This window comes from Oryctolagus cuniculus, chromosome 16 (genome assembly GCF_051225735.1).
Source record: "Oryctolagus cuniculus isolate XC-2025 breed Fujian yellow rabbit chromosome 16, ASM5122573v1, whole genome shotgun sequence".
Lineage (NCBI taxonomy): Eukaryota > Metazoa > Chordata > Mammalia > Lagomorpha > Leporidae > Oryctolagus > Oryctolagus cuniculus.
The window spans coordinates 44,741,379-44,760,048 of record NC_142882.1 but is presented as its reverse complement, the minus strand read 5'-3'; the positions used below and the strand labels follow the sequence as shown (position 1 = coordinate 44,760,048).

The following is an 18,670-nucleotide window of genomic DNA, read 5'->3' as shown; positions in this document are numbered from 1 at the left end:
ATAATCCTTGTTTTTTAACTCATTCAATACTCAAAACAGTCACATACAATAGTATGATCCTCTGGGGCTGGTACTATGGTGGATAAAGCCACCGCCTGCAGTGCCTGTATTCCATGTGGGCACCATTTGGAGTCCCAGCTGCTCTACTTCCCATCCAGCTCTCTGCTATGACCTGGGAAAGCAGAAGATGGCCTAAGTCCTTGGATCCCTGCACCCACATAGGAGACCCAGAAGAAGCTTCTGGCTCCTGGCTTCGGACTGGCGAAGCTCCAGCTGTTGTGGCCAATTGGGGGGTGAACCAGCAGATGAAAGACCTCTCTCTCTCTCTCTCTCTCTCTCTGCCTCTCCTCTCTGTGTAACTCTGAATTTCAAATAAAATAAATAATTCTTTTTTTTTTTTTTTGACAGGCAGAGTGGACAGTGAGAGAGAGAAAGGTCTTTCTTTGCCATTGGTTCACCCTCCAATGGCCGCCGCGGCCGGCATGCTGTGGCCGGCGCACCACGCTGATCCGATGGCAGGAGCCAGGAGTCAGGTGCTTTTCCTGGTCTCCCATGGGGTGCAGGGCCCAAGCACCTGGGCCATCCTCCACTGCACTCCCTGGCCACAGCAGAGAGCTGGCCTGGAAGAGGGGCAACCGGGACAGAATCCGGCGCCCCGACCAGGACTAGAACCCGGTGGGCCGGCACCGCAAGGTGGAGGATTAGCCTAGTGAGCCGCGGCGCCGGCAAAATAAATAATTCTTTAAAAAAAAAAATAGTATGATCCTTTCTGAGATCCTCCAGTGAACAGAAAGCAGGACACAGACCATGATTTTGCAGCTCCAAACAAGATCTACTTTCCACTATCTGCATCTGGTTGACCACAAGACACCTGGGATTTGGTGCCGGCCCTGCCCCACGCTGGGACCTTCAAAAAAGCATTTGGTATGTGCCTCATTCTCTTCATCTGCATGACGAAGGGGTTGAATCGAATATTCTAACACCTGAAGAGACCAAGGATCCACCAAACAGCATTTCCAGTTTTAAGCCTTTAACTCAAATAATTGTTTTCAAACACCTAAAGAAATTCTCTCTATGGATTTAGAACCACAAGTCAGTATTTTGAGAATCATTATTTTGCCCACAGAACTCAAAGCTCTATTGAAATCGTGTACATACTTGAAAATGTTTTGAGATATTATGATGTGAACTATTTTACAAAGGCATGTGATGAGGCTTGCATCTTTTAGTTACTTTTGTGTTCAACACTGGGAAGGGCAGGTGTCTGCTTAAGCAATCACTTGAGACACCCACTTTCCATATCAGAGCTCCTGAGTTCAAGTCCTGGCTCCGGCTCCTGACTCCAGCTTTCTGCTTGGAGGCAGCAGGTCTTGGCACAAGTACTCAGGCCCCTGGCACCCATGAGGGAGACTTTGATTGAGTTCTATCTCCTATCTCCCACCTGGCCCAGACTGGGCTGTTGTGGAAGTGAACCAACAGATGGAAGATATCCCTCTGTGTCTATCTCACTGCTGAGTAAGAAATAAAAAGAACATCTCCATCCTAAACTTTTAAGTTAAGTTCTAGTCTTAAAATCCTCAAGTAACCAAACAATCTCAAGTGAAAAAAAAAAAGTCATAGGCCTCAGTTTCTAGGTCTGAAAAATGGGGTAAATGGCTTCACGTAGACCTAGCAGGAGCACCTGCCACTGAAGAAATGAGAAAGAACACCTTCGAGGGGAGTTGCTATTGTACCCAATGGCAAGGCAAGTACACCAAGCTCATACTGTTAAGTTGCCTCTTGTCAATTACTTCCTTAGCTTTGAAATATTATACAAGCACTTGATTTATATTTTTTTACAGACCTGTGGTTAATGTACCTTTACTTTTTGCCAAGAAATGAGAAGGCCATCATGAAAATAATTTGTAACATAATAGAAGATCACAGGTTCTAGGATTACAAGGGTTGGGATTGTGAATCATTTCAGGGATGTTTTCTGCTAAATAAGGGCAATATGCCCAAGGGGAATGTAAAAAAAAAAAAAATCTACAAACTACACACCCCATCCAATCACGTAAAGACAAATCAGCCTTCAGGCAAATCAAAGGTCTTCCACTAAGCTTACCTGGCTTTGGCACTCTGCCCACCCTTCTCAAGCCTCTTAGCAATATACTTTCACAAACAGTTAAAACATGCATAGTAAAAAAGGACTCTTTTTGCAACGATATTTTTTCAAGCAGGGAGCTCTTTTACTCAGAGAAGACCATGGTTCGGACAAAGGAAGGTCCATTTCCGAGTTAGTCCCGTGCAAACACAGGATTAGTGGGTGGGAGAGAGGTGTGCGCAGATGCATAAATAGAGGCTTGCGCTGCTGGCACAGGCAGAAGCTTGGACTGCGTCCTGAGCGTCTCGCACAAGGCAGGTGGGAGGGGAAATCCAGGTAAGGATTCTGACAACAGCTCGGGAAGGGCACCTGCTAGAGGGAGCTTTGGGCTCCTATTGCTCTGTAAAGTTGCGTGCAGTCAACAGAGAAGTGCAAGTGTCCGAGGGTGGTGAAGTGGGATTTGGAGAGGGGATCGTGCGATTTCCAGAGGCTTCCTGGGGCCTGTCTTTGGTAGAACTGGCAGAGTGTTGCACTCCTGAGTTTCCTCTGTAGGAAACAAAAGTTGAAAGAGTGGGTGAATGCTAGGGATTCTCAAGCCTGGGTTAAGGACCGGAGATTTCTATCTTGGTTACAATCTACAACTCTGCTTCTCTCGCACTGGCTGATGCAAAGGAACCTCAGGTAGGATGCCCCAGTGGCAACACAAGGGGACTGCGAAACACTGGTGCAAAATGGAATTCAGAGATAAATTTCTTTTGGTGCACAACAAGTTGAAATCCACATATAGCTTTTCCGTAATATGCATTTTCATGAACTTTCTTAAGATCTCCTCATATGCATGGATTTAAAAAACTTTCTGCAGCAACATAAACCAATTTTTTAATTCCATTTTTCATAAACATTGAGAAGTACCCTAGCATATTACTGCCATAAGTAACTACTTCCTCTCTGTGTCTGTTTTAAAGATACAGTAGTTGCTTCTTCAATCTTTAAATACACGGAATAGACTGTCAGAGGAGAGAGTCAGGGTTGCTTTCCTAACAGGAACACAGGCATTGAAAACTCCTGCAAATGTCTCTCTTGTGAAAGATAAGGTGAGGCTATAGTGATCAGTAAAACTGCTGGTTTCACTGTGTGTGTGTGTGTCTCCAAATTATCCATCTCTTCCATGGTTAGCCTTGGGTTTTAAAGTGGTTTATCCAGGAAATTGGTAGACCAGAGTCTGTTCACGCTAGGAAAAGAGTGAATCTCAGAAAGTCATCCAGAGCAGGATGTTTGTACAGCAGAAGTTCCATTAGTCTTTCTGAGTCATCCTATCATAAAATGCATGTAATACATCAATAGCTCCAACCTCTAACCTATGGAGCTATTACGAGGGGTCCTTATAGCCACTTGTACAACAAGACTTGACAGTGGACTAATAAAACACCTCATCAGCCATTTAGTGTCAGTTTTTAAAATACACATAGATGTCATCTTAATATACAAAACCCAATGTTTGTGGATAAATTCAAAGTAGTTATTTGTCATGATATACTTAGTTGGTTCAAACATCTAATTAGCCTCACATAAAAGTTCTTGATTATTTTTAACATCAAAAATAAGCCTTCACACTAAGAGAGCAGTACACTTGAGTTGCTTCTGTAGAACTGAATTCTAGAAGACAAAAATTATTACTGACATTTCCGCATCCCTATAGGCTTAGAACATTCAGAAATTCTATCTCTGCTCTTTGCTTATGTCTTTTCTGATTAAGGTGTTTTGTGGCTACATACTGTGGCGTGAAGAATAACTGGGGTTCATAACTTGGAAACGCCTTTCAATTTTGCTAATGCTAAGCAAAGTTTTCCATTCAAGCCAACAGATCATGAGACGCACTCTCTCTTAAAAACACAGAGCAATGACAGCTCATCCTACTTCCTCTGCAGAGTTTGTTGACTTCTCTCTAAACCTACACCAATATTAGCGCTAGATGCGATAATTTTGTATTGACTTTTAAGCAATTTTAGTGTCTGGCTTTCTGAGAAATGCAAAGCTCCAGCTTCCCATGTTATGGCCTCTAGCCAACCTTAGCATCTTGCTCAAGAGACTCACTTTGCTTGCCTCCCTGCCTCTTCACTCACTCGGGGAACTCATCTGACCATTCACCGTCCATTCATAGGCGTCTACCCCAGCTTCTCCCAAGCAGTAGCTGTGGAACACCAGGAAGGAAGGAAGAATGTAACAGAGAGACATCCATGGGGTCTACTTCACTACATTATGAATCTCATAGGATATTTGTGTGCCTTAAAGGGCATGCCACATCACCTGCCAGTAAAGGCCCTCAAGGAAAGTCCAAGAACTGCTTCACTTGAAGGAAGCGGCATTGTAGTCAATTCAAAGCTAAGATGGAGTTTGAACAAATGCTACACTTGGGAGACAATTGTGTTCATGCAAGTGGTAGGGCAAGTGACAAGGCTGGCAGGTTCTAAGTGAAATAAGGCATCATTTTATTCATAGTGCGTTCTTCAGTGGCAATGTCTCCATGTTAACAGGAGGTTAAGGAAGTATGCGTAGTAAGGGTAATTATTTCATGGAGGGAAGACCCAGAAGCCTTTGTTCTAGATCCATCTCCTAAACCTTCTCATCTCTCTGAACTTCAGATTCTTCATCTTATACCATGAGGCACTGGGGAGGTGGAAAAGGAGGAGGTAACCCCACAAGTACCTTCCTGTGCTGTAATTTGTGACATTTACATGGAAATTTCTTTAGCTGTAAGAGTATATATAGCTAATTACCTATTTTCTTATATCTAATATATCTAACTTATCTATTTCTGGGTAACTATATATCCATTCAGAGATCTACATCTTTGTATCTAGAGCTATGTGGATCTATATCTATTGATAGATGGGTGGGTAGGCAGATAGATACATAGGTAGGTAGATAGGTAGTTGGTAGATGAGGAGGTAGATAGGTTGGTTAATAGGTGGATAGAGCAATAGATATCCATACTCTATATTCTTGGGAAACCCCATGGGAAGTAGCTTTTCACTCCGATGTCATGTGTCCAGTCTCAACAGAGCCTGTTGGATTCCACTGCGGCAATGCTACCTGCAGATCTTGAAGGCTACTAACTTCTTGTTGCTCATTCTCCACATCAGATTTGCCATGGAGAAAATCTCCCTGTCCGCAGTCTTGCTCCTGGTGGCCCTCTCCTACACACTGGCCAAAGATACCACAGTCAAACCTGGAGCTAAGAAGGACGCAAAGGACTCTCAACCCAAGCTGCCCCAGACGCTCTCCAGAGGTAGGAGTCAACTCCTTGTGGGCGTCCAGCCACAACTTAGCTAGGCAAGATTTCCCAACTCTCAGTGCTGAAATGTATGTGCTGAATTCATTTGGGTATATGCCTTTCTAGACTGAAGACAATTTATAATTGTTTTTCTTCAAAGATTTTTTTCTCCTCCTTTAGTACCATGAATTATATTTATCCTAGTTTTTACCATTTGCTTTTCAACAGCTTTGGGTCAGAAGTTGGAGCAGCTTCAAGTACACTGGTTCTTTTTGTTCTAGGTTGGGGTGACCAACTCATCTGGACTCAGACTTATGAAGAGGCCTTATACAAATCCAAGACCAGGTAAACACCAGGGCTTCGCAGAGCTAGGGAGGAGCTCCCAGAGCACCCTCTAGTGAGCTCTCACTCAAAGTGATCCACTCTCTTCTGTCTTAAAGCAACAAGCCTCTGATGATCATCCACCACCTGGACGAATGCCCACACAGCCAAGGTAACTTCTCCCAGGCTGGATTCCCTTTTCAGCCCTCTGGTCTGTAGGTCAGGGACTGGATCCCCCATCTTTGTATCACTAGAACCCAACACAGTTGAGCAAGAAAGAACATGTTACATTTTAAAGCATGAAAGTATATTTTTAAACTCAACTTCAATTATTTCTACCTTTCCTGTGAAACGTGGGTGTAAGTCCTATGGTTCATCCTCAACTGGCCTCTCTTACATGCAACACATCAGTGAGCTTCACTTTCAAAATGCACCTGCAAGCTGGCATGTGTTTAATGGGTAGGCAACCTATGCAGCCATACAAGGCCCAGGGCTTCCCAGTTCCTTACAGTCACTTCCAAGCTTCACTGTCCCTGTCCTGAAATTCTGACTAACTCTCCAGCAAGGGGATCTACATTTTCATTTCCCCCTGGACCCTCTATAGCATGTTGCTGGCCTTGCCCAAATCCAACCCCTACCTATGGCTTTAGTGCTATGGCCTTGAGCCAGGCCCGGCTCAGGGCTTGTCAAAAACACAGTAGCAGCTGCCAGTCTGGTCACCTGACAGTTGGTTCTCCACACAAACGCTAGAGCGTGGCTGTTAAGCCGAAACCATATCCCACCACTCATGGGCTTGTGTGGTTTCTCATCACAGCTAAAACTACATCCCAGTGCTTGACCAGGGCCTGCAAGGCTGGGCAACATCTGGCCTGTGGCTGCCTTTCCTTTCCTTCCCAGTCCCTTCTTTCTCCTCGCTATCTGGCCTGGCCTTGGAGCTATTCCCCAGACCCCAGAGCTCACTCCCACTGCAGGGCTGCCTGCTGTTCCCTCTGCACGGGGCCATCCCCCTCCAAACTGGATCACTGCCCCACCTCACCGTCACCTCCTACCGAGGTCTACCCTGACCTGCCCATGGCTCTTTCACCTCTGCCTCTGCTTTATTTTCCTTCACAGTGCTCATTTCCACCAGAAACTATTGTATATTTATCTACTTACTTATCTACGGTCTGTCTCTCACACAAGAATTTGACCTCTACAAAAGCAACATTTGCTTTTTTTTTACTCCTCCACTACACTTCCCCCAGTGCATAAAACAGTGCCTATGCCAGCAGTAGCCATTTAGTTCCTACGGGGTTGGAAAAAAAAAAAAAAAGAATAAGTGGATGAATGAATGATGAGTGATTGCCGGAGTGACTGGAAAAATAGAAGAGCAGTAAACAGCATTGCATTAGTTCACTAACTGCTAAAGAGCAATGCAGAAACTGTATTCAAAATGCCATCCACTGCTCATTTCGGCAGCACATATAAGAAAACTGGAACGATGCAGAGAAGATCAGCATGGCCCCTGCACAACAATGACCTGCAAATTCATGCATTCCATATTTTTGAAGTTTACTATTGCAAACAGGCTTTAGTCATTAATGCGAGAGACTTGGAAGAAATGCCTAGCATGAACTATAGAGTGTGCCTAGATCAATTTTGCAGTAACTGGTATTCTCGGTTTTGCTCTACGTAATACACATTAATTCAGATCTTACACCCTACTGTATGAGTTTGGCAGTCTATGGGAGTGACCAGCAACTTTGATGTTTGCACTAAGAGTTGATTTGGAACGCTAGACAGGTTGAAAGAGGTTTCGGTAGTACACATGTACTTGAACCCCATGCTGAGGCTTTCTACCAGTTTCTGCAAACGCCTTTTTAAACGCCTTTACAGATGATTGGTGAAAATGCTGAGAATCATACTTCCCTTCCTGCACATCGGCTACATAAACAGTTTTGTACGATGAAAAATACGCATTTGGCTGATGTTCCATGTTAAACCACTGTCCATGTTCAGCTTCACTGCATGTAATGTAGTTCTGGTCCATCCAATCCTGTGTTCTGGAGAGTGTTCTTTATTCAATCAAGTTTTAATTTACACTTAAAAAATGCCATTCAACTTGGAATAGAGAAAGAGTTTTACACAATGCCGAGCTGGGAATATAATCATTTTTCTTTACATTATAGCTTTAAAGAAAGTGTTTGCCGAAAATAAAGACATCCAGAAGCTGGCAGAGCAGTTCGTCCTCCTCAATCTCGTTGTAAGTTCATTTCCATTGTCATTAACATGTCCCCCTGCCTTGAGTTATCTGGGATCGCTTCCAAATCTCCCATCTCACAGACCGGTGGGAAGGACAGATACTTTGTCTTATTAAGAATCTATCTGCAGTGCCGTGGCTCACTAGGCTAATCCTCCGCTTGCGGCGCCAGCACCCCAGGTTCTAGTCCCAGATGGGGTGCCAAATTCTGTCCCGGTTGCCCCCCTTCCAGTCCAGCTCTCTGCTGTGGCCCGGGAGTGCAGTGGAGGATGGCCCAAGTCCTTGGGCCCTGTACCTACATGGGAGACCAGGAGGAAGCACCTGGCTCTGGGCTTCGGATCAGCACAGCGCGCTGGCCATAGCGTCCATTTAGGGGGTGAACCAACGGAAGGAAGACCTTTCTCTCTGTCTCTCTCTCTCTCACTAACTCTGCCTGTCAAAAAAAAATTTTTTTTAAAAAGAATCTATCTGCAATGTTTATGGTTTTATGTAGCAATTAATAATCTTAGGGTGTCTGAAAAAAAATACTCTCCTATGGTCAGGATTTTCTCTGTTGCTATGACAACTGGAAGAGTTCAGAGTTTACACTCTACTCTCTGTGTCCACCCACTGCAGCCCTGGCTTCTCTGCAACCATGCTTACTCTGTCTCCTCTCCATCTGGGAGACAGAGCTTTTGGGCTATGCAAATCCAGCCAGGTCTCTTGTGTGTTAGCTTCATGAACCCCCATCTCACTACCTGCTCAACCAGCCCCTCTGATGTTTAAGCTTTCTGTCTTTGCAAGTTCTTTCTATTCAGTCCCCAAAAACCAAAAAACCACCTAACTAGTAGGAAAGACATTTGAAATAGTGGTTACAACACTGCTTGGGGTGCCCATATTCCCATATCAGACTGCCAGGGTCTGCATCCTGGCTCCAATTCTGATTCTAGCTTCCTGCTAACGCACTTCCTGGGAGGCAGCAGGGAGTGCTCAAGTGGTTGGGTCCTTACCACCCACCTGAGGGACCTGGATCCAGTTCCAAGCTCCTAGCTCCAGCCCTGGCCATTGTAGGCACTTGGGGGTGTGAACCCGAGGATAGGAACTGTCCCAGACTCTCAACTAAAATAAAACACCCAACCATATGTCCCCAGGAGATTCCTCTCTCTCTGCCCTGTCTTCACAGATTGCCTTCCCCCAGGAGTAGCCCCCCCTCCCCGCTGTGCTTTCTCCTGTGCCTCCCTCCGAAGGCTGTTCTTTTCCTTTCCACCCCCTCATGTTTGTGACTTGATGAACTTCAACTTGACCCACTTTTCATGTTTCACATTCTCCCTGGAAACTTCTACACCTGCCTTTCATCCATACCCCAGCAATTCCTACGTCTTACCCAAGCACCCAACAACCCCCAACACATCCTAGTTCTAGGTAGCTCAGAACACGCTTCTGCTGACCACCCTGAATGAACCAGAATTGGGGGCATCCAGAGCCGGCAATTCTAGGTTGGAATTTCCTCACCCACAGTGGGGAATCTCTACCCTCCTCCGTTCAGAATGCTCCTACTGTTGGTCACGGCTCTACCAAGACAGGAACTCCATTCCGGAGCAAGACTTTTTCACTTGGCCTAGCTTCCTGAGGGGTTACCAGATGGCTCCCGGCCTACAAGCTAAGCCCCATCTAATCCGATGCTGCACTGGGGTCATGTGCCTCTTTGAGCATCCAACCAGGGGTTGTTGACGATCTCTGAATAAGTGAGCACACTCTGGCACAATGCACCGGGTCTCTGATGGGCCAGCTCCAGGCAGTTCTAGCATCTTCACCTCTGCTCTCATGTATCCCCAATCTTCATTCCCTCTGCAGCACCGTGATGTACAGGAGAACATGGTGCCTTTCCTTTGCAGTCCTGTGAACACACAGGTCCCCCACCCCACGCGGGGGCCCTCTTTTCCACACAACTGGTTCCTATTCGTCATTTGAGATGCCTGCTTCGGAAAGCCCAAGGGGAACCTGCCTATCTTCTGAGCCCAGTGCCCCTGCGCCCTCACCTGCCCACCCTCACTTCCTAACATTTCACTTGCTGCAGCCTCGATATTCACGTTCCTCCCTCTCTGTGCATTCCTTAAAGATAAGCACAGCAATTGCTAAATCCATAAAATTCTAAATAAAAATGGATCCATGGAGAGAAGAAGGCTCCAGCTAAGCCTGTCTGCTCCTGTAATTGCCTTCAGAAATGACTTCTGCCTTTTCCATCTATCCATCTCCTCCCATCTCATCTTCCCTAAAATCTGTAAATCCTCGCTTCTTAAGCTTCTCTGTGTTCCTGTGTATCACACATCTGCTCCCTCCTACCTGAGATTTCATCCCCATACCCAGTCCCTCATCTATATTATAAACGTGCCTGACTCTATCTTAAGGTGCCTGGCTCCATAATGGACACATTAGGAAGTTTGGGCCAGCTAATCCTCCGCCTGTGGCACCAGCACACCAGGTTCTAGTCCCGGTCAGGGCACTGGATTCTGTATTGGTTGCTCCTCTTCCAGGCCAGCTCTCTGCTGTGGCCCGGGAGTGCAGTGGAAGATGGCCCAAGTGCTTGGGCCCTGCACCCCATGGGAGACCAGGAGAAGCACCTGGCTCCTGGCTTCAGATCAGTGCAGTGCGCCAGCCGCAGCACGCCAGCCGTGGCGGCCATTGGAGGGTGAACCAACGGCAAAAGGAAGACCTTTCTCTCTGTCTCTTTCTCACTGCCCACTCTGCCTGTCAAAAAAAAAAAAAAAAAAAAAAAAAAAAGGAAGTTTGAAAATGGCTGCTGAAGAGTAAACAAACTAACTGCTGCTTTGTTTGTTTCAATCCTAGTATGAAACAACCGACAAACACCTTTCTCCTGATGGCCAGTACGTCCCCAGGATCATGTTTGTTGGTAAGTGGAAGTGGCAAGAGATAAAATACTCTCAGAATGACACAGGTGCTGTCCTGTGCCTTCTTGTCCGTTATACCCTCATCTGCTACTGCACCATGGCCAAGGCCACTTCCTTCCTGTCCCCTGCACCCTAGCAAATGGGTACAATATCCCCAGGGTATGAAAAGTTTCACAGCACATCCCCATCAGAAAATGCGAGCATCTGCTGGTTCCCATAGCTGAGCTTTCTCATCTGTTCACTTGAACTTCTGCTTTCTGCCACAAATACATCTGAGAAGGAAGCACACTCTTAACTGTTTATGTGCACAGATAATTTTCCTGAATACATCAGGAATGTTTTTTGTTTATTTGAAAGGCAGAGTTAGAGAGAGGGAGAGAGGAAAAAAAGATATCTTCCATTCTGCTGCTTTACTGCCCAAATGGCCACAACGGCTGCGGCTGGGGACAGGTCGAAGCCAGGAGCCAGGAACTCCACTCAGGTCTCCCACATGGGTGGCCCATCTTCCACAGTTTTCCCAGGTGCATTAGCTGGGAGCTGGATCCAGACTGAAGCAACTAGAATTCGAACCAGTGCTCTGATATTGGATGCCAGCATTGCAAGAGGCAGGCATAATCTGCTGGACCACAGTTGAACCTGAATTGTTTTTAACTGGGAACTGTTCAATCTGTACTTTATTTCTATTTTTCTTTCTGACATTTTTGATAATTATTTTTAGAATAGTTAGGAAAAGAATTTTAAGGTAGTCAGGCTCCTTGCTACCACTGGCACTTTTCTAATGCTGTTCCCTAGACTGGAAAACTTTTCCTGCTTTCTTCCCCCATCACTTTTTTTTCCATGTTAAACATGTCTATCAAGCTTCTCATCTTTGAATTCAAACTTCCTTCTACTTTATGACATATTCATATTTATTAGTCTCCCTACTTCCAGCCTCCCAGGGTTAAGACTAAGGAATCTTTTCCCTTTCAATCTCTTCATTAGTCAGAGTCAGTCTCCAAGATCTATCAACTCTATGTCCTCAGGCTCTCTAGGTGCCAACTTTTTTCTTTTTAATGATTTTATGTATTTATTTATTTGAGAGGTAGAGTTAAAGAGAGAGGCACAGAGAGAAAGAGAGAGAGAGGTCTTCCATTCACTGGTTCACTCCCCCAGATGGCCACAACGGCCAGAGCTAAGCCAATCTGAAGTCAGGAGCCAGGAGTTTCTTCTGGGTCTCCCACATGGTTGCAGGGGCCCAAAGACTTGGGCCATCTTCTATTGCTTACCCAGGCCATAGCAGAGAGCTGAATGGGAAGTGGAGCAGCCAGGACTCAAACTAGCACCCATATAGTATGCTGGCACTGCAGGCGGTGGCTTTACCCGCTAAGTCACAGCACCAGCCCGCCATCACTTGTTAACTCCCGGATCATCACTGTCATCACAGACTTGCTCAGACCCCCACTGTCTGCCTGCAGCACCACATTTTTCTCATTACTAATGCTTTTCCTCCATCACAAGTTTGCACCTCCTGGGTGGTTATTTAATAAAGGTTTGCCCATACAGGATTGATGTTAGCCCCATGAGGGAGGCAAGGGCTCTGTTCCTGCCTCAAAGCCTCTGCTGTGTGCTCTACATGAGCATTTGCTGAAAGAGCAAAGGCAGGTCCTGTGTTTGGCTTTGATCAGACAGATTTAAGAAAAAAAAATGCGTAATTGAATCCATCCCAGGGGCTAGCAGCATCCAGGTGCAGCAGGTTAAGCCACAGCTTGCAAACACCTGCATGCTACAGCGGAGCACTGGTTCAAGTCCCAGCTGCTCTGCTTCTGATCCAGCTTCCTGTTAGTGTGCTTGGGCCCCCGCCACCCACATGGGAGATCCTGAGCGAGTTGCAAGCTCCTGGCTTCGGCCTGGCCCAGCCTGGGCCGTTGACATCATTTGCAGGATGAACCTGCTAATGGAAGTTCACCCTCTCTTCCCCTCTCTCTGTTGCTCTGCCTTGCAAATAATAATAACAATAAAAATCCATCATGTCGCTGAGCTCACTCTAATCAAGTGGTTCACCCAAGTAATTCAGCAAAGTTCACAATAAATGTAGAACCCAGGAGAGAAAATGGAGTGATAGGAAGAAAGGAGGAAGGCAGAACCACGGCACTCACTTTACAGATTTGCTGTCGGGGTTGAGAACTTTCAGAAACAACATTAGCGGGGGATTTGCCGGCCACCCAGTCATACCTCGTGCAGGAATGGGTTTTATGAGGTCCCTGAATCCGCGCTCGCTGCCTGCAGTTAGAAGCTCCAACTCCGAAGCTACTTGCTCTCCTCGCTGTGGGTTGTGGGGTCCTCCACTCTGGCTCTGTTACATGCACCTGGAGGGCCTTACATACGGGCCACCCACACCCCACCTCAGGCCAATTAAATCAGAATCCAGCACGCGTAGAGCTCTGCGGGTGCTTCCAGTGTGCAGCCGGGGTCAGGAGCATCCGGCTGGGCATTGGGAAAGCCTCTCTGGGGTTAATTCTAATGAAGATCTGATGAGTAGAGTGCGTCTTCCATCTTCATTGAATAAATCACTGTCTGTCTCCTAGAGCTTACACCTGGGTTCCTCGTCCCCTGGTCTGAAATGACAGATCGTCCTCTCAGGACCAGCGACAGGTGGCTTCACCTGTGTCAGCCTCTGGTTTTCAGCACACGTGCCCTAAGTTCTGTCAATCACCTCTCAGAGCAGGATTTCCAGATGCCTCTCCTATTTCCCTTTTGGATGCATTTTTTTTCCCAAAGTACACTTTTTCTAAAAGAGTTACTTAAAGAGAGACAGAGACAGAGACAGAGAGAGAGAGAGCTTCCCATATATTATCAGTACAGTCCCCCAATGCCCGGAACAGCCAGATCTGGGCTAGGCTGAAGCCAGGGGCCAGGAGCTCCATCTGGGACTCCCATGTGGGTGGCAGGGACCCAGGTACTTGACCCATCATCTGCTGCCTCCTAGAGTGTGCAGTAGCAGGGAGGCTGCACCTAGAGCAGAGTCGTCCCAGGCACTCTATTATGTAATGTTGGAAACCACTCCTAAAATGGATTTTTCCGAAACAGGTAATTAAGTTAAATGTAAAATATGAAACACTGGATTTAAATCTAGAAGAATGCATGTATGGGTAAAAGAAGACTGCTGGGAGCGGGTGGACTGTTAAACCGTGGCAGAGGTGGCCGGGGCAGGAGCGGGCGCGCTCTGGAGACGAGTCAGCAGCGCCCCGGGAGGGGAGAGGCGGGCGAGCAGAACAAAAAAAAAAAAAGACTGCTGGATATTTTCTGAATGTAGCTAATTAACAATAAAGTAAAAACCAGTGAGAAGCACCATGTGCTGATTTAAAAACCTTTGCCATTTTTAAAGCCTTGCATTCTCATATTAGTTTAAAAAAAACTTTTATTTTGCAAATCAGTGCTGGATGTGGGCTTCCATTTTTCTAGGTCACTCTTGATAAAACATGTCAACTGCAACATAATCACTTCAAAGGTAGCCCACAGGGGTCGGCACTGTGGCTTAGCGAGTTAAGCCACTGCCTGCAGTGCTAGCATCCCATGTAGGTGCTGGTTCAAGTCCCCGCTGCTCCACTTCCAATCCAGCTCCCTACTAATGTGCCTAGGAAAGCAGCAGAAGATGGCCCAAGGGCTTTGGCCCCTGCTACCCACATGGGAGACCCAGATGATGCTCCTGGCTCCTGGATTTGGCCTGTCCAGCCCTGGCCATTGTGGCCATTTGGAGAGTGAACCAGTGGATGGAAGACCTCTCTCTCTCTCTTTTTTTTTTTTTTTTTTTTTTTTTGACAGGCAGAGTGGACAGTGAGAGACAGAGAGAAAGGTCTTCCTTTGCCGTTGGTTCACCCTCCAATGGCTGCCACGGCTGGCACGCTGCGGCCGGCACACTGCGCTGATCCGAAGGCAGGAGTCAGGTGCTTATCCTGGTCTCCCATGGGGTGCAGGGCCCAAGCACCTGGGCCATCCTCCACTGAACTCCCGGGCCACAGCAGAGAGCTGGCCTGGAAGAGGGGCAACCGGGAAAGAATCTGGCGCCCTGACCGGGACTAGAACCCAGTGTGCCGGCGCCGCTAGGTGGAGGATTAGCCTATTGAGCCGCGGCGCAGGCCTCTCTCTCTCTCTTTGTGTGTGTGTGTGTCTCCCTCTCTCTTTCTCTGTAACTGATAGTAGGCCATAATTTTGTAGCACAGAATAATGTTTTCACAAGAAAAACAAAATAACTGCTCCCAAATTACGTATTCTTGTTTTCACAAGTAGCACCGTGTCGTTGTTGAAGGCTCGGGTCCCGAGTTGTCTGTCCAGGGCCAGAGGTGGGGTCGCGGTGCGGCTGGGGGGGTAGCTGCGTCCGCGGGATGCCGGCTGGTCTGTTTTCCGAGAATGTGGTGGCACGAGTTTATCACGCGCACAAGCTACTCGAAAACAAAGCGTCGCATCCCTTTTGCTTGATCCTTGCAGACCCATCCCTGACGGTGAGAGCTGACATCACGGGAAGATACTCCAATCGCCTGTACGCCTATGAACCTTCTGACATAAATCTACGTAAGTGTCACCCCCAACCTGGATGCCACCACGTGCTGAGCCTCTCTACCCATGCAGGGTGTGGGGAGGAGGGGGGGAGCAGCAGCAGGAGGTGGGAGAGGGCTCTGCGTGGGGACCCCAGCTGGCCCCGCATCCTCAGACACCCCACAAATCCAAGGTCTCGGCTTTGTGTGGTTTTGTACCTCCACTGAAGATGAGCTACAGCAGGCAGCTTTTTCTCTAAGAGGCTCCTAGCCACGTTCCCTGCCTCTCAGCTTCCTGTTAGGCACAGGAACCCACGACTCCTACCACAGCGCCGAGGGCAGGAGTTGTGCCAGTCTGCATGCCCTCATGTCCACGGAACAAGAGGGAAATAATTGAGTCCAGTTCAGCTGGGTTCAGGTTTGACTTAAAGATCAGTAAGAAAGATGGCCCCAACAGCATCCCCTGTGGTTGCCATAGAAGAAGGAAGATTAGAAGGCACATGAAATACTGAGATAGAGGACTGTGCCTTCAGCTGGGACGCCTGGTTAGTCCTTCTGGGAGGAACACTGGGCTTTCTCCAAGGAACCAGTTCTGATCAGCTAGCAGTGGGTTAGACACGGGGGTCACTCTCCACTCTCCTTTGGCCACAAGTTGCTATTTCCTTTTACACCAAAATCAAGACATTGTTTTTCAGTCACATGAGCCCCCAGTAAACAAACACGAACATCACCATCCCAGAAATTTTTATCGGACAGTACTGGCTTAAGCACTGCTGGAGCCAGTGTGGGGCGGTGCCTGGGCAGCTGCGGTGACCCTCGCCATGCGTGAGCCACGCCGCCAGTGGATGCTGGGAGGACCTTCCAAGAACCAGCCGTTCTTGAGACAGCAGCGTGTGCTTGAGTGACTTCAAGGCAGGGACCCTACCCAGGAGTGCCTTGAAAAACAGGCATTTAATAAACATCAGTAGGCATGAAGAAGCAGCTTCCAGGGCCTGTCTCTGCTCTTCTACTTGCTAGCTCTATCACCTCAAGCAGGCAAGCTACTCAGCCTCCCAGCATGCATTTCTTCACCTACACGTGAAGCAGGAATAGAGCTTTGCAAGAATTAAAGGAACACAGGTGCATAAAGCACTCGGTTTTTTGCTCCTTATAATTTGTATTCTACCTACTTCTAAACAATTGGGAGGAGCAACAGATACCTACTAGCAAGTGCTTCTCATCAGCACGACTTACAATTTACTACAAATAGCCAAATCTGTCTCCTGCTGGGGGAGTTTATAAAGTGATTTTGATGGGAGTGTGGGTTGGAGAGGGAAGATCTGAGAAGAAATGAGATTTATTAGAGAACTGGACTGTCACACAAACAATTTATTTTTTTTTTAAATTACATTAAGATGACCAACTATTTGCCCTATTCATTAAACACTGGAGGACGAAAGGAAAGCTTGGAGACTCGCTGAATCTGTTGCTGTGTTGCTAATCGTATCCTGGCTCTGTTTCTCCCATTAGTGCTTGACAACATGAAGAAAGCACGCAAGTTGCTGAAGACGGAATTGTAGAGAAAAAGAGAAAATCTGTGAGCTCTTCCTACTGGGCTTTGAGATTTGGAACCAGAGATTTCCGAAGAGCAGAAGGATGCCGAAGCGTAGTTGCACATGCATAAAAGTTACAACAGCAGTTGTTTTTTTTTAAATGTTGATTTCAAGTATACATATATGAAAATAATATTACAGGCTACTGTGGTGAGCCATGATTTTCTAAAAAATAAATCCTTTTGGGGGTGTTCAGCTGAAGTTTTTTCTTTTATCCCCAACATGGTCTTGCACACAAAAACTGGTTTGTTCACTAAGTAGGGTTCTTGGACACACACAAAATGCCTAAAGAGGGGACAAGACAGAAGTAGTTCAAACAACGAAGACCCAAGGCAGTGACAATGATCATCTCCCAGCACCGCAGGTTCTCCCGGGTGACCAAGAGTGGGCACAAGCCTAGCCAGCACAAGAGGCAAACACCATGTGCTATGGTGTGGAAGGAACATGCAGACAGGCAGCCACCAAATCAGGTCCCCGCTTGGAGGCAACCCTCCCACCCTGACCACAGATGCCTGTGTACACACTTCAGCAATCCACTTTTTCCTTTAAAGATTTATTCATTTATTTGAAAGTCAGAATTGCACACAGAGAGAAGGAGAGGCAGAGAGAGAGAGAGAGAGAGAGAGAGAGAGAGGTCTTCCATCTGATGGTTTGCTCCCCAATTGGCCAAAATGGCCGGAGCTGTGCTGATCTGAAGCCAGGAGCCAGGAGCTTCCTCCAGGTCTCCTAAGCAGGTGCAGGGGCCCAAGCACTTGGACCATCTTCCACTGCTATCCCAGGCCACATAAGAGAGCTGGATCGGAAGTGGAGAAGCCAGGTCTCAAACCGGCACTCATATGGGATGCCAGCACAGCAGGCAGCGGCTTAACCCACTATGCCACAGCGCCGGTCCCCAGCAATCCACTTTTAGCCGGATATTGCCAAACTTAAGGCTCATGGAGAAAGCCACTGGCAAGCAGCTTTCTCCTTCATAAGACTGGTTAGAACACCAGGGCTTGGCAGGGTCACACAGCAGGTTGAGCTGCCACTTGGCAATGCTCACACCCCATATCTGAGTGCATGTTCCCATCCCAGCTGTGCCACTTTCCACCCAGCTTCCAGTGAACGCACTGGGAGGCAGCAGAAGATGGTCCAAGAATCTGGGTCCCCTCCCATGAGAGACCAGGATGGGAGTTCCTGGCTCCTACCTTTGGCCTGGACCAGCCTTGGCTATTGTGGCCATTTGGGGAGTGAACTAGAGGGTGAAAGATCTGTCTCTCCCTCTCTGTCATTCTGCCTTTCAAATAATAAATAAAATAAAATCTGAAAAAAAAAAAAAAACAACACTATGTCCCACATCAAAGTACCTGGGTTCGATACCCACCTCCAGCTCTTGAGCATTCAGCACAACCTGGGAGCCAGCAATGATGGCTCACGTAATTGGGCTCCTGCAACCCGCGTAAGAGGTCTGAATTGTGTTCCTGGCTTCCAGCTTCAGACTTGGCCCAGCCCCTACCATTGCGGGGATTTGGGAAGTGAACCACTGGGGAGGGGAAGACCCTCTCTTCCTCTGTCTCTCTGCTTCTCAAAGAAATGCAAATTTTAAGAGAAAGAAGACTAGAGGAAAGGTCATCCAAAGAACCTCTGCACCCTCAGCATTGGCCTTGTGATGGATCTGGGCTGTCGGGGTTCGAGAGCCTCCGCCTAGAATACACTCAGTGTGGATTGCTCCCATCTTCCTCATCCACACGGGTCTGCCTGGGAAAGCAAAGGGCAGTGAGAT

The 18,670-nt window shown here is 47.3% G+C and overlaps 1 protein-coding gene and 1 non-coding gene across 3 annotated transcripts; both read left to right on the top strand.

Annotated features, from left to right (window-relative positions):
• The first annotated feature begins 2,264 nt into the window (after positions 1 to 2,264).
• On the top strand, positions 2,265 to 17,103 carry AGR2 (anterior gradient 2, protein disulphide isomerase family member). 2 transcript variants are annotated; one of them, XM_002720847.5, is made up of 8 exons: positions 2,265 to 2,419; positions 5,227 to 5,372; positions 5,639 to 5,702; positions 5,798 to 5,850; positions 7,847 to 7,920; positions 10,744 to 10,807; positions 15,270 to 15,353; positions 16,826 to 17,103. In XM_002720847.5, the coding sequence occupies exons 2-8, from the start codon at positions 5,234 to 5,236 to the stop codon at positions 16,873 to 16,875; spliced, it is 528 nt and encodes a 175-aa protein (XP_002720893.1). In that variant the 5' UTR covers positions 2,265 to 2,419; positions 5,227 to 5,233; the 3' UTR covers positions 16,876 to 17,103. The 2 variants fall into 2 exon arrangements, with proteins under 2 accessions (XP_002720893.1, XP_089171302.1); XM_089315176.1 differs by lacking the exon at positions 2,265 to 2,419 and adding an exon at positions 2,628 to 2,764.
• On the top strand, positions 7,121 to 7,224 carry LOC127487332 (U6 spliceosomal RNA). The gene has a single exon (XR_007914102.2). It is a non-coding gene; the product is annotated as a U6 spliceosomal RNA (small nuclear RNA).
• Positions 17,104 to 18,670: the final 1,567 nt, after the last annotated feature.

Bases quoted from the DNA above. Each gene is read 5' to 3' on its own strand.
- AGR2 (XM_089315176.1), top strand. The intron at 5,703-5,797 runs GTAAACACCAGG...TCTGTCTTAAAG, and splicing joins TTATACAAATCCAAGACCAG to CAACAAGCCTCTGATGATCA. The intron at 5,851-7,846 runs GTAACTTCTCCC...TTTACATTATAG, and splicing joins CGAATGCCCACACAGCCAAG to CTTTAAAGAAAGTGTTTGCC.